The sequence below is a fragment of the Oryzias latipes genome, chromosome 9, assembly GCF_053564925.1.
Source record: "Oryzias latipes strain Hd-rR chromosome 9, Olatipes_Hd-rR_3.1".
Classification (NCBI taxonomy): domain Eukaryota; kingdom Metazoa; phylum Chordata; class Actinopteri; order Beloniformes; family Adrianichthyidae; genus Oryzias; species Oryzias latipes.
The window spans coordinates 9,325,555-9,340,000 of NC_136245.1; the positions used below are offsets into that span (position 1 = coordinate 9,325,555).

The following is a 14,446-nucleotide window of genomic DNA, read 5'->3' on the forward strand; positions in this document are numbered from 1 at the left end:
TCTGTCTGGCGCTCTCGTATGGCACGGGGAAATCCCCTCCGCTGACGTCACATAGCCACGTGTGTGTGTTTGTGTGTCACGCAGGAGCACAGACTTGATCGTAGTAAACTGGACGGCCAGAGCCAGTGCTTGTCTTCAGCGCGGGCGGTTGCCAGTGGAGCAGAGTTTAGCGGCGCGTTGGCACTACAGAGCAATGCCTGATGAGCGGATCAGCGGACACGACTACCCATTTGAGGAAAAAGCTTACGGCTAGAAGACTTTGCTCCATCCTTCCTGCTGCTCTTCCTCCGTTAACACGCTATAGCACGCGTGGTCATTTCAACCTCATTTCTTTCACCCACAAACAAATCAGCAGAAAAGTAGGGCATTGATGTTATGAATGCATTTCAGTGTGCATGGACGTATGTGAATGCGTGCATGCACACTGAGATTGTCACTGAAGTCTCGTCTGATGCAGCCAAACTGTGCAGGAAAACCAGAAACAGAAGCATTGCGGGAAAGATGGAGCAGGTAGTTAAACCTCGGAGCTGTTGAACTCACTAAATGCCCATAGGGGCCACTAAAGGTTCAAAATAAATAAAATCTGCTTTTCTTTATCCATACCACATATCTGCAGAACACATTTTCATCTATCAATCATCCTCTAAACCTGTTTCTTTCGTGGTCACAGGGCTGCTGGAACCTATCCTACATGTCCAGGACAGGTCGCCAATCTGTCACAGGACCACAATCACACAGCCTTGCGCATTTATATTCATACCTAGGGACAATTTAGAGTAACCAATTAACCTGTGACAAATTTTTTTGGACAGTGGGATGAAGCTAGAGTCTCCAGAGAAAACCGACGCATGCACGGGGAGAATAAGCAAACTCCACACAGAAAGGACCCCCATCACTGTTCTGTTTCAGGTCCCTCAGCTGTACACATTTTAATGAAGATAATTTACTTACAAATTTTAAATTGCTTTTTATCAAGAATCTAAAGAATAGGAGAAATATAATTTTAAACAGCTATTTTTTTAACCATTAATATTGTAAATCATAAACGTAATCTAAAAATTATAGCAACTGCAGATCATATTGAAAGGCCAAATTACAATATTTGCCAACAATCGTCCCCATATCTTTAGTTTGAGGCGTCTCAATCCAGTACCTTTAACATTTAAAGCTTTAGTCACAACTGCCCTTACGAGTGTGATGAGTCTGTGGGCGAATAATGGGCAAACCTGTACAGGGCACGCAGGTGGCCCACATGAAATACCAAAGTTGTAGACCACTTAGAGCCCATGAAGCAAGAATGTTCATGCACATTTATTTCTGTGGGCAGGCAACAGGTAGTAGTGAACATCTAAACTACGTAAGGGTAAGTAAGGGTGAGTTAGGTAAGATCCAGGTGTGTAGTGATGATTTTTTATCTTTTCAAATCCCCCAAACCCTCCACAAGGAGCTTGTTAGTTGAGGTACAGGCACTTATCACCTATACACCCCGTCTGTGCCGTATCTGTGGGCGGTTAGAAAGAAGCCAGTAAACGCACCTTACTAACAACTGGAGTGCTGTGTAAAGAGAACCATATGACCACATCATCCTCACATGGTTAGTGTATGCAACCTACATTATCCTTACGAATACTTAACAATACACTTACCACACACACGATATTGGTACATTCCATTTCCATGACGTTTCTTAAGTTAGCCGCACAAGCTTGAGGGGAGCTGCAAGACACACCTGCACTCACCTGAAGATGCACCCACTCCACTCTACGACCCTTCACGGGCCCAGACAACCAAAAACCCCCAGCACCAGTAAAGGGCCAACCCCCCGGACTGGTGCACGTTACTAAGGCTTTACAGTAAAAGGGCAGTTCAAATCCATTACATTTGGAGTCTAGCAGCTCAGAATGTTAAGCTTCAGGTTGTTTTGAAAATTCAAATATCTGTCTTTGTAGAATTTTTAAAAATGTTGCTAATCTACAGATAAAAGTACTATCAAATGTGACATTAAGACACAAGTCTTACAAAGACTTGTCTCAAACATGAACCTTTCTTTGAGGACTTGATGCATAAACTGCTGACTGATGTGGGTTAGTCTCAGCTACAGAGTCAGACGCGTCTTGACAGATTAGACAGGACCGGTCTGAGGAGTGCTGACAGAGGCTCTGATACTCTGTTTGTCACCAAACAGACCTCATTTAAAACGGTCTCCAAATGTGGTTGCAGTATTTTTGCAGAGACAATAGCATTAAAAGAATGCAAAAAAGGTATTTTAGGAAATAATTTCCATGCAAGCGAAGTCCAAAAAATGGATATAAATTCAAGTTTTTTTTCAATGTGTGAGAAGTTCAGTAGAAGGAAAAGCAGACAAAGTGCTGACTTTGCTCTTGATAAAGCTGCATAGTAGGACCATGTGTGCACCTCTCGGACTCGCTCTTGTAGTCTATCCTAGTTGTTCCTGCTAACCATCTACCCCTGCTTTCTCCTTGACTTTACTGCCCATCCCCCCCATTTAAGATCCGGGTGCACACACAAACACACACATGGAAGTGTGTTCCATCAACACACAAGTGAACATTTCTTAAAAGGATCTGCACTCTCTCGTCTTCTATACACACATACACACCCACATACACACACAAATAGAGAATGGCCTAAGGTTAACCCCCCATTCTCACTAAAAGCAGCAGAGGTCAAAGGCCAAAGTGCAGGCAACCAAAGGAATTCTCCACCGCTGCTGTTTGGTGGACCTCAGTGTTTCAGCAAAGACTCAGTTTGTAAAACTGACTTCTTGTCTTATCTAAAGAAAAATATTCAAGGAGTGCTTACTTAATAATGATTACACAGATAACCTTCTTAATCTCCAACACATTTAAAATGTATTGTAAATAAACTTTTGTAGAGCCGTTTCAGCTGTCCTTACACATTCAAATTTAATCTACATCCTTTGTCCTTAGGTGTCCAGTTCAATAAAAATCAATGCTTTTCCTCTTAATATTTAAATTTCATAGCTTTTGTGTGGAAGTAAGAGGTTTGCTGGTGGCATCAAAGACACGGCAGGCTGTGTCATTGTGAAAACTGCCCTGTGTTTGTGTTTAAGTTGGCAGGACAATCACTTCCATCTGTTTTGGCTTGATACTGCAGCAGCAGAAGATGAGGCTGAATGTTTGCCATCTTATAATTAGAAAACCAGAGGATAAACAGAGACACTTCCTTTTCAGCAAAGATTTTTGCTTTGAAAATAAAATATTGGTCAAGATGGGAGAGAAAAAATGACTTAAGCTTTGGACAGATAGACAATGAATTAATTTAGATGGATGGGTGTGTAGATTGATGATCAATGGCTGACAGATGGATGGATGAGCGGATTTCTGATAGATGAATGATGGATGGATAATAGATAAATAGTTGAGTGAATGGATGGATGAATGCTAGCTGGCTAGACGATAGATGGATAAATAGATGGGTGGTTGGATTGATGGGACAGAATAATTATGAGATGATGGATGCATTTATGGATGATACGGGATGGATGAATGGATGGATGGATGGATGGATGGATGGATGGATGGATGGATGGATGGATGGATGGATGGATGGATGGATGGATGGATGGATGGATGGATGGATGGATGGATGGATGGACGGACTGATGGGTGAATGATGAGTAGATGGATTATGAATTGAAAGATGGTTATGTAATGGCTGGATGGAAGGATAATTGATAGTTGGATGAATTGGTGGCTGCTGCATGGATGGATAGAATGATGGTTGGATAGATGGATGGATAGATCACAGATAGACGGATAGGTTGTGGGTGAATGGAGTAATAGATAGACGAATGAATGGATAAGTGGATGGATGGATGGATGGATGACGGGTAGAAGGATGGACAGATGGGTGGATGGATAGATGATAATGGGTGGTTGAATGGATAAATGGATGGATGGATGGATGGATGGATGGATGGGCAGATGGGTGGATGGTTGTATATCTTTATGTAAAGCCTGAGTCCAACATACCTCGTTCACCTCCCCTTCACTCTGCCTCTTCTTCAGCTGCTCACACTTGCGCTGCTTGCAGATCTGTTTTCCAATCTTGCGGTTCAAGCAGTTCGCACAGGTGCCACAGTTCTCTTTCCGAAGGCATGGCTCGCAGGTCCCACATTTTCTCCTTCTTTTCTTCTGAAGATCCAAGGTAGCATCACTGATGCTGATGTGCGGCGACAGAGAGAACATTCCCGCCTGCTGATGTTCTGCCTCGATAAATTTGCTCAGAGGAGAAGTCTTCTCCAAACATTTTCTCTTTAAGTACAAAGACTGAGCCTCCTCTGCATCTATGGATACCTCAGAAAAGTCTTCAGGTAGTAGTCCCAGCCCTCCCCTAGGTCTAGGCATGATAATTCACTTGTCTGGTTAAAAATATAAATATAAAAAGGGCTAAAAGGTTTAGGTTAAAAAGTCTGTCATTATATTTGCCTAAACTCACTGCAAGCTTGTCAGATCTTTAAAATGTTTAGGCAAAGCAGAACTAGAAAAAAAAACAAAATCTCCTTCACTTTGTCGGTTCTAAAGAAACAGGTTACCCAAATGTTCGTGTTAGTAACTGATATTCAGTTATTTAGTTGGATATCTGGGAAACCCCAGAGCATCTGAAGAGAAACTTCAAGACTAAAATAAGTAAAAACCAAATGACGATCGGTTGGCAGCCCACCGCTTGGTAAAGAGAGTTCCTGGAGCTGTGAGATTCATGGAGTAATGCACCCAACCTGGGAAAGGAAGTGTGAAAGAAAGACACAATAGAAGAGTTGTTGAATACATTACCTCAGAATTATAGTTTCTTTGATTAAAAAGAAGGTGTGATTTACCACACCTGAAAAAAACTGTTATCTGTGTAGCCCTACACAATAAACTGCAAATATATTGTTATTGTGATTGAAACGCATATTGTAAAATATGGCATGAACTGTGATAAATGGTTACCTTCAATGTTTACACAGGTGCTAGTACAATCTCATGGAAGCTTAAAGTATTTAATAAATCATTTGATGCCCCCTTCATGTCTTTGACCAAACAGATGGACTCTTTTATGCCGTTGACCATGAAACTCTTGAATGTTAAGCCTTGTTTCCACTGAGCTGTCCGGTCCGGTTTAGAATGGTCCGGGCAATTCAGGTGAGCATTTCCACTTTAAGTTGGACCATCACAGCGGATGCGGATTGATTGTGTAGCTATGCATTATACAGTAGTAGTGCGACTACAGTAAAAGCAAAGCTATTAACAACAACAATGGATGGAAAGGACTGTTTGTATTTCAAAAGCAGACCAGACTTTGCTGTTTGTTGCAGGCATCTTTCCAGATACACATCAACTGAACAAAGGAATGTTTGGAAACACTGGCGCTGGTTTGGCATTTTCTATTGATGTAATGACCTTCCGCCAATCCACGGGTTTCATCATGTGACAACAGTAGCTCTGCCATAACTGGTCCTACAACCAACAGGGGGCCAAAATTGGTACAGTTTGGTCCGTACCATATTGTAGTGCTTAGTGGAAACAAGGCTTTAGATGCCCTCCTCCTTTGTAGACGAGGGTTATTTGGAGTATAATTTCAGTTATGTTGACTTTGATTTCAATAAAACTGTTATGTTGAAATGCAAATGATGGATTAATTGTTTGCTATTCATCCGTGTACTGCAAGTCATATCGTCATTGCAATATTGGAACAATAATATTGCACATTCCATGGTTTCCTCATACCGTGCAGCCCTGTATCTGTGTCACATTAACTAATTGAGATCTGATAACAAATAACTGCAATCTGAATATTTGTGCAGTCCCTCCACAGAGCAGCCTGGGCTTTGTTTGGTTTTAAGGCATGGGGTACGCTCTGTTGGCTTAAGGCCATACAAGTCTACGTGCCCAGTTTGATAAGGAAGGGTTTGAGAAAGAAACCCTGCACACAGACAGTCTGTCTGGATAAAAAGAGGGATGGCAAACTGATGGCAGATTCAGTCCTCTTTGTGTCAGGACTACAAAGTGCAGTCAACCATCAGTAAAAAGGAATTGTGGTGTCTGTTTTCATAGTCAGAGGTGTAGCCAGCTTTTTTATACTGGGGTTAAATGTTGCGAATTTTTTCTACCACTAAGTTTTGTCTACCACCCAGGCTTTTTAAATTGATTGAAGGGCTTTAGAATTTCCTCAGATACATTTAGGAGAAGCAACACATTGATATTTTTACAAATACAAATTATAAAAAGTGAAAGGATGCTGCTCATAGAGGCAAACTACTCCACTACCCACACTTACTATTACTGGCAAATCTGTCCAAACGCTTCACTTTTCAGGAGCAGAATAAAAAAACGTAGTTTGAAAAAGATTTCTTTGTGACGTAAAAAATACACTGGGCAGGCTACTAACTTCCTACTTTGCTCTCTTCTGATGTATGCTAGATCCACAAATGTCCTCATTTTCCTCGTCTGAGTTGGCATCAGGTTCAGAACTATAGGTTTTGACGCCATTTTTGTTGCACCACTAATGTTATGTTGGGGGTGTTAGAGGTTGTGATCTGATGTAGATTAACTCTGGCAAATTTCAAATGAACTACTCCCACTTTGCAAAAACTATGACCTAGAAAATGTCAGATTTTGGCTAAAAATAATCATAATTCAAAGACCAGTGGGATTGCTTAAATTGATTTGCCGAGCATCAGTAGTTCATATGAAGTTTGCCTACCTCACTTCCCATTATCCATTTGTTTACACTCTCTCCTGCTTGCTCACAGCCCCTCACACCTCCAACCTAACATTATCAGAGCAACAAAACTACTGAGCAATATTGGAGCTATCCAGTCGTACAGTTTTGAACCAGATGCCAGCTTAGATGAGGAAAATGAAGACGTTCATGTATCTAGAAGTCAATAAGTGGACACTTGAGAACGGAGCAGGGAGCTTGTGTTAGCGCCTATCACTGTTATAGACTGTTCTCAAACAGCTTTATTTTTCATCTGGTTCACAACCACTTGAATAAAGAAATACTCAGAAAATGTTATGTAAAGCAAATTATTTTACATATATGTCCTCCATTGTTAGAATAATGCACAAGGACACGTTGAAATCACCATTTTCATTTGAGTAGGTCTTTAATAACACTAATAACACTGTACTTCGGCGTATTCTAAACTTTTTATTTTGTAAAGACGGGTTGAGTCTTATTAATAGGACAAAGGTATTTAAAAAAAAGCTGATACGACAGCAGGTGCTTTTATCTTCAAGCTATAAAATCATTGAGCACGTGCTTCCATCGCGCGCGAGTCGGCTGCAGCACGCGCGCGCCAGCTCCCAACTGTCACGTCAGTAACAAGCTGCCTTTTGCCTGCGTTGTTGTTGTTACTGTAAGTCCACGTGCTGTCCCTGCAGGGGGGCCGACCACAGCAGAGAGATCACAGCAGTCAGATAAAACCTAACAGCCCCGAGATTTACATGACGATACCGCCTCTTATCTGCGTTGGGATACACACAGCACGAGCTGGAAGAAGTGGGGCCCGCGTGCCTAATTAGCTTAGGTGAGAAAAACATCACTTTCCCCGCGTGCGCAACTCTCATTCAACCACACAAGAAGCCTGTTGGCCAAAACTGTTCAAATGAACTTTTGCAACATTTATATTTATAAAAGTGAAAGCATTAAATTGATGACAAACATTTTTATTTCCCCCGTACTTTTTTTTACGACAATAACTGACCATTTCAAAAGAAAATGTTTAAAAAGAACCGTTAATTCCTTTCATTTGCAAAACAAATCAATACTAAAAACGTCATAAATTGTTCAGAGCCAGAACTTTTATGCACAATTATTAAATAATAATAATAATAAACAACCTTACTCACGAGCAAAGGAAGAAGACTTGTGACATAACTGGACCCCAGAGCTGCTGTCTGGTCGCTGGTCCGAGCAGAGCAGTTAAAGCTGAGGTCGTCTCTCCGCGAGGGGTCGAAGTCATCAGTAAGTCATGGAGTGGAGTCCCGCCAGCAGGAGCCAAGGAGGAGGGCTGACGTCACACAATTAGGAGCAGAGGGGCCCAAACTGCTCCCATGTGAGCAAGTCCCCTGTGATGCTGTTGGACACTGACAGTTTGTGCCATAAGGAATTCAGGTCAAATAGGTTTGTTAACGAATTTCAAGTATTTATTTAAGTCACTCACAGATGTAAGGAGTCAATTTGAAGGAAGTACAAGCAATAAAAGACCATAATGCTTCCTCCACCATGCTTAACCATGCACCTAATCCTTCATGTCCCACTTCACCAACATCCATTTCTTTCATGGTCTTTCTTGCTACGTCACACTCACGTGCCGCTTTCTGCACAATTCTTTTTTGCATCAAGTTTCAAACCTGTGTGACCATAGCCTTCGAGTGACAGTTTGGGTGTTCATCTAGATATCTGCAGGGGGGGTTGCACCTACTTCCCAGTCTCCTCACATCTGAGCGCTTCAACTGATAACGACAAACTCTGCAGTTGTAGATAAATGGCTTTAAAAAGCCTTTTAATTGTTTCGCAACTTGGGTAACTTTGTTCTTGTTCCTCTGTTCTCCTATTTGCCTCTTTTAAACAGAAATGTGAGTAGAAGCAACAGCAATGCCTGTAATATTTAATAGCTAGGAGTGCTTGGTATTTTTATATAAATTGAGAGGTAGTCAATTGTAGAAACATCAACAATTTAAATTAAACTTAAAAGAAATAGTTATTTTCTCACAATACCACCTTAAACTTCCTTCCAGATGAACTTTAGAAATGAAATGTGGTTTTTCAACTTCTGCTGGTAGCTTTGCTGAAACATTCCACAAAAAAAATGTACTGAAGACCTAAATGTTTGACTACACCCATCAGAACTCGATTTGTAAATGTAATATAATAAAAAAAGAGGGGGAGGGGCATTATGAGTTGGTTCAAATACATTTATTTTCACCGTAGCAACACTCCATCAGAGGCTGTGCAGAGAACAAAAGGCTGTAAACACAAACTGTAGGCCTCTGAACGTACCTTGTCTCCTTAAAAAGCTCCATAATCAGTGTCATTTTTCATGTTTGGCTTGTTCCATGCAAACAAATGCAAAACTGGAGGCAAGAGAAGAGATCACGATGGCTGGCCGATTGTACACACAGGAACAAGGACCAACCTTCAACTACTGCAGTTGCCACAGCGACAGTCAGCATCTTGTTACACAGGAACAAGGAATGTTTTTTTTTTAATAGAGAAATGATACAATACAACCACATTTGTCCTTTTTTTTGTTTAAATATCAAATGTACAGTGAGTAAAAGCTTAAAAGAAAAACCCGTTGGGGAAAAAAAAAAGATGTTTGAAATAAATAACACCTGAAATTGCATAAAACAGGTGAAGTTTGGACCACAAATGATGAGATTGGTACCAACATGAGACCAGTGTTCTCTACTGTGAAGTGCTGCAAAACAAAAAGACCAAACAAACAAACAAAACAACAAACACCACCTTTTTAAAACCAATTTAAAAAACAATTGGGGAACCTTAGAAGCATCTCGTTTCCGTAGCAACTGGAAGCAAATTTCACATTCACATTTTTAGAGTGGAACAGATTTGTTTGTGTGAATTCTGGAGTTTTTATTTGATGATTTGGTTTGGTCCAAACCCTGCAGGGGGGGGGGGGGGGGGGGGGGGGGGGGGTCAAAACATGAGCAGAACCATCATTTGGGTTAAACTGAGTTCAGTGTGGACGGGGGTTTCAAGGTCAGAGCGCCATCAGCTTCCAGCTGCTACATTGATCTGCAGCTACTGTGGCTGGAGCTGAGAGGGGAAATCCGAACATATAGGGAATATACCAGCCCCCCTCCTGCCCCCACCCTCATGACAGACTGGTGGAGGTTCGGTCCCGAGCTGGCAGAGCAGCAGAGCTTCATGTCCGGACCTGGAACTTGCCGGCTTTGGTCATGTACTTGATGCCTTTGAAAGGTTTGTACTTTTCTCCATACATGTCCAGCCGGTTTACCTTCAGTCCTGTGGAGCAACGCAAATGTCAGAGACGCCGTCAACACCACCCTCAATCTGCCACATCAAGATAAAAACACGGCTTAATCTACAAACTCTGCTCAAGAACAGACCAAAAAAAATGCTGTTGGAAAAAGAGCTCATCTGTGTGATAGAAACACACCAGCTCCCTAAGTAAGAGTGATGGAAAGGGGTTTGCCTGAACCAAAGGTCCCGCCCACAACTCAGAGGTGAAGTCCTGCCGCTCTGCAGGAACCATGGTTGTGTCCGAATTCCTTCACTACTCACTATAAAGTGAGTTCGCCATTTTGTAGTGCTGTCAATATCTACAATTCCCAAATCGAATGCCCTAGAAATTTCCCAGAAGTCTCTGCGAAAAACCAGTGTGCATTGGCGAATATAGACCACAATGCATTGCGCGGAACCAAAACAAAAAAGAATTATTTTTAAATAAACCATCAATGTTTTTATCTTCATAAGACAGTAAACTCATAATCGTTGCAATCTGCTCATATTTATTAGATTTTAACTTCGTGAAACCAATGATGTCACATCCGCTGTTTAAAAAAATAAAAATAAAAGTAGTGAGCATGGTGTCCGAAATGCTTTTAAAATTCAGGGCGCTCCATAGTACCACACTATATAGTTTTTTAGTAGTTAGGGGTTAGGGTGGGAATTCGGACACGGCCCATGTCCTAAAAAACACAGGTTTCTTGATTTTGCTGAAAACAGCATGATCACAATGAATAAGATCCATGGGAAAAAAACTGAATGAACTGGTCAGATTTTGAAGCAATAAAGGCAGCACAGATGCTGCTGCAGAGCTGCACTATCAACAGATTCTCTGCCCAAAACTACAACGTGAAGATTTTTTTTTAACTTCCTCAAACCAGACAAACATAAACATTAAATGACAGACTGTGGTTGACTAAAACTTCACACAAATAATGCTAAAAGTGAGGGACACTGAAGTTCTTGTCATTTTTTTGTTCAGCTTATGGTTCTTTTGGTACTTGGTGCTAAATTATCCACAAAAGTGATTCACCTGAACTTAATTTCATGTATGGTCTTTAGAAAAAGAAATCACTAATTAAAATAAACAATAACTAAAATAATTGAAACAAACTTTTAAATTTGTGCTTTTTTAAAGTTTTGAACACCCATACCCAAAAATCCAACTTGTTTACAAACCATCGAATTTTTTTCCACCAAAATGCAAATGATTCCATGTTTAAAGAGCAAAACAAAAGAACCTGCGTAAAAACCTAAAGAAGTTGATCATTTTGTGGATTCAGCATTTTAGCAAATAAATGTTTTGTTTTAAAGAATGGCATCTAAGCAACATGACTGTTTTAGATTTTTAAAAAGTGTTTTTAAAGAGATCACATAACCAACAGTAAGAGTTTTGTATTCAAGGGATTTTCTTGGAAGTCATGATTCTAAATCTGTGCTCAGATTTTTCTGAATCGCTCTTTTGTATTTGGCGCCACCTAGTGGTCACCGGGTGACCCCGTTTTTACTGGATGATCGTCAGGTGGTTGTCAGCTGATGTGGCTGTGTGACTACAATGGCATTGGGGGGGGGGGCTCATTTTTATCCACCTTTTAAAATGAACGTGAAGATAGCTTTTTAAAACAAGACTCCACCTCAAACAACTTGTGCGTGTGCAGGAGTCCCACCTGAGATTGCCATCTGTTGGATCTTGAACTGGATGTTGAAGGTGGGATTCTCATCAGGTTTGGAGGCTCCAGCCTGCAGGCTCATGGTGCCTTTGAGACTGGGAAGCTTCTGCGGGTTGATCTTACCAACATCCCATGACAACAGCTTCAACAAATTAATAAAAATAAAAAAAAAGAGGCAAAATTCAGTTACTGTGAAATTCAAGCACTGATGAACGACACACAGGGAGAGAGCACTGGGTACCTTTGTGACAGGGTCAAAGGTGTACGTGCCCTGCGAGGGGTTGAGATTGGCGTTGAGGACGCCTCGCGGCAGCTGGCTGCTCACCAGCACCGACTCCACCACCTTCCCCATGGTCTGCTTGGGTCCCAAAGTCAGGTCGAAGCGGCCCTGGGAGCTTCCCTCCCGGAAGGTGATGTTGTGTTTGACATAAACAGGGATGGCCACCAGGCTGAGGAAGAAGCAGAAGCAGCACACTCGTCATCACAGCAACTGTGAGCTCGGAAAACGCACGGAATGAGAGGGAAAAACTCACTTTTGAGAGCTGACGTGGTACGAGAGCAAACGGAAGTTGCCGTCAGGTGGGATGAAGGACAGGATCCGCTCCGCCTCCCAGCGCTTGAACCGAACACACGGGTGGAAACTGACATCATCCAGCAGCCGAGGATTCTGGGAGAGGGAAACAAAACATAAATGTGCAAAAATAAATCCCACAATGTAAAGAGAATAGTGCTGGGAAAAAGTATTTAACCCCTTGTCTGTGGTATCGAGTTTAATTTCACAAACTGAGGGAAAGATTTTCTCCTTTAGACTGTTGGAGTGCCGAATAAAACTTATAGTCTCTGTCAGGCATGAAAGGGAGGAACGGCCCCCCTTCCAGTAAGGGGCTGCACTGCAAGCCCCACCCCCAGGCTAACACACACCCACTTCCTCTGGGGAGCTAGCGGTGATGGGTACTTTCATTTGACATGCCAAAATGCACATCCATCTTTGCAAACGTTCGGTTGTCGTTGGTTTTCGTGGACAAAAACGCTGCCGAGGCCGAATATAGGATGACATCATGAAATGGGCGGCACCCACAAGGAGCGAAAGGCGGAGCCTCAGAACGCGTCGTCGTTTGGTGTGCCACAGGTAATATATAGTCATAAATACGGATATGGTTTACTCTGACAGGCTTCAGAATAGCACGACATAGGCCCTTCAAGACGTACGAGTGACGATGCCGAGCACCACACAAGTCATTAGTGAGGTGCAAGTCTTTTACTGACAGCACACAAGTCCGCAGGATTTGTGGAGGGGGGGCAAAATCATGAAAGATCTGTACGACACGCCTGTGTCAAACCTACTTCCCCCTTAAAATGTGCAAGTATGACCTGTTGTTGCAGCATGCCCAAAGGAAACATGAACATTATCCCTGTGGACAGTCTGAAGCCACCCGTAAGGACAGCTGTGACTAGGGCAGAAGGTTTGGAGGAGAGGAAATCTAAAGCGAACTATATGATAAACTGAAGTCTATATTAAAAGTCCAATTTTATTTATTTTTTTAACAGCTCAACGATTTTTTCAAATGAATGTCTTGTGTTTATTTGTTTCCCTTTGAAATGTTTGATCAGTGTCTGATCATCTAAATTAGGTCATTTACACAAAAGAAAAAGAAAAATGGAGAAAACGAGGAGGAGGATCTTTTCCTCCAACACTCTGTACAGGATAAACTCCTAAATTTGCAACCGAAGAAATTTTTTTTAAACAAAACTCACCATGAAGGAGAGCGTGAGATCGGGCATGCCGGTCAATTTCACACAGGCGTCAATCACGCCCTGAATCTCCGCAGTGATGGTCGATCCTGGACAAAAGCAAACGTCACGTCACTTTGAAAACCTGACAAGCGCTGATAGTGACTGGTGAAGTCCACAAAGTGGCGCCATCTTTCAGACCTGATTTATCAATGATGACGTCAATCTCTTCCACCACATCAAAGTAGGCTTCGTTGTTGGTGTATTTGACACCGGTGCGTCGCCATGGCACCACGGAGAGCTGGCCGGTGGGCAGCTGCTCGCCAACATTGGTGCTCCCTGGAAAACGGATGTCGACAAGGCGTCAGGAGGCAAGCGCGAGAGCGAAGCGGGCTATGGCGAAGCGGCAGGAGCATCAAAAGACCTGTAATGGTGTTGACCATGGTGCGGAGGATGGTGGGAGGCTTGATGAGCTCTTTCAGGATGTTGGACTCTGTTGCCAGGGGGAAACCATTGTCCAGCATCTCCTCAAGCAGCTCGTACACCACAACTACATTGTCCTTTATCGCTGCTTCTGTGCAGACTCCAAAATAGTCCTGGAAAAAAAGACCACACCGCGTCAGATGAATCAAAACATACATTTGGAGGAAGAACAGGACGTTGACCCAACCTGGAAGGTGTCCACAACTCTGTGCAGAAACTCGATGACGAAGAGCGGCGGCACCTCGCTCTGTATGACAGCCACGAAGTAGATGCGGTGCCTGAGCACGCTGATGAGGTAGTGATGAGGCGTGGGAATCACGGGCGGAACGTTCTCCGGCTCGGAGGCACGCTCCTGCGCCTCGAAGAAATAGTCGCAGACGGAGCGGCTGACCACGCTTTTCCAGTGCTTCTCCAGGAAAATGTCCCCCGAAGCGTTTATGAGGAACAAGCTGTGGATCATCCTGACTAAAGACAGTAAACGACAATACTGGGAAATAGTAACTTTTTGTCAACCACCTGAACGTAGAAACTGTCCA

General features: G+C 42.5%; 2 protein-coding genes across 3 annotated transcripts in view; both read right to left on the reverse strand.

Annotated features, from left to right (window-relative positions):
* The window catches only part of tet3 (tet methylcytosine dioxygenase 3), a 38,668-nt gene extending 30,648 nt beyond the window's left edge, over window positions 1–8,020 (reverse strand). For both annotated transcript variants that reach the window (XM_011479541.4, XM_020706191.3), the window contains exons 1-2: window positions 7,881–8,020; window positions 4,017–4,762 (exon numbers count right to left, since the gene is read on the reverse strand). In XM_011479541.4, coding sequence (XP_011477843.1) covers window positions 4,017–4,391 — 375 coding nt within the window. In that variant the 5' untranslated portion in view covers window positions 4,392–4,762; window positions 7,881–8,020. The remainder of the gene's footprint in view (window positions 1–4,016; window positions 4,763–7,880) is intronic.
* Window positions 8,021–8,927: 907 nt separating this feature from the next.
* ap3m2 (adaptor related protein complex 3 subunit mu 2) overlaps window positions 8,928–14,446 on the reverse strand; it is an 8,050-nt gene continuing 2,531 nt past the window's right edge. Inside the window, exons 2-9 of the mRNA XM_023958713.2 lie at window positions 14,098–14,375; window positions 13,852–14,023; window positions 13,629–13,766; window positions 13,452–13,537; window positions 12,230–12,363; window positions 11,938–12,145; window positions 11,694–11,838; window positions 8,928–10,023 (exon numbers count right to left, since the gene is read on the reverse strand). Of these exons, the coding sequence (XP_023814481.1) occupies window positions 9,923–10,023; window positions 11,694–11,838; window positions 11,938–12,145; window positions 12,230–12,363; window positions 13,452–13,537; window positions 13,629–13,766; window positions 13,852–14,023; window positions 14,098–14,370 (1,257 nt within the window). The 5' untranslated portion in view covers window positions 14,371–14,375 and the 3' untranslated portion in view covers window positions 8,928–9,922. The remainder of the gene's footprint in view (window positions 10,024–11,693; window positions 11,839–11,937; window positions 12,146–12,229; window positions 12,364–13,451; window positions 13,538–13,628; window positions 13,767–13,851; window positions 14,024–14,097; window positions 14,376–14,446) is intronic.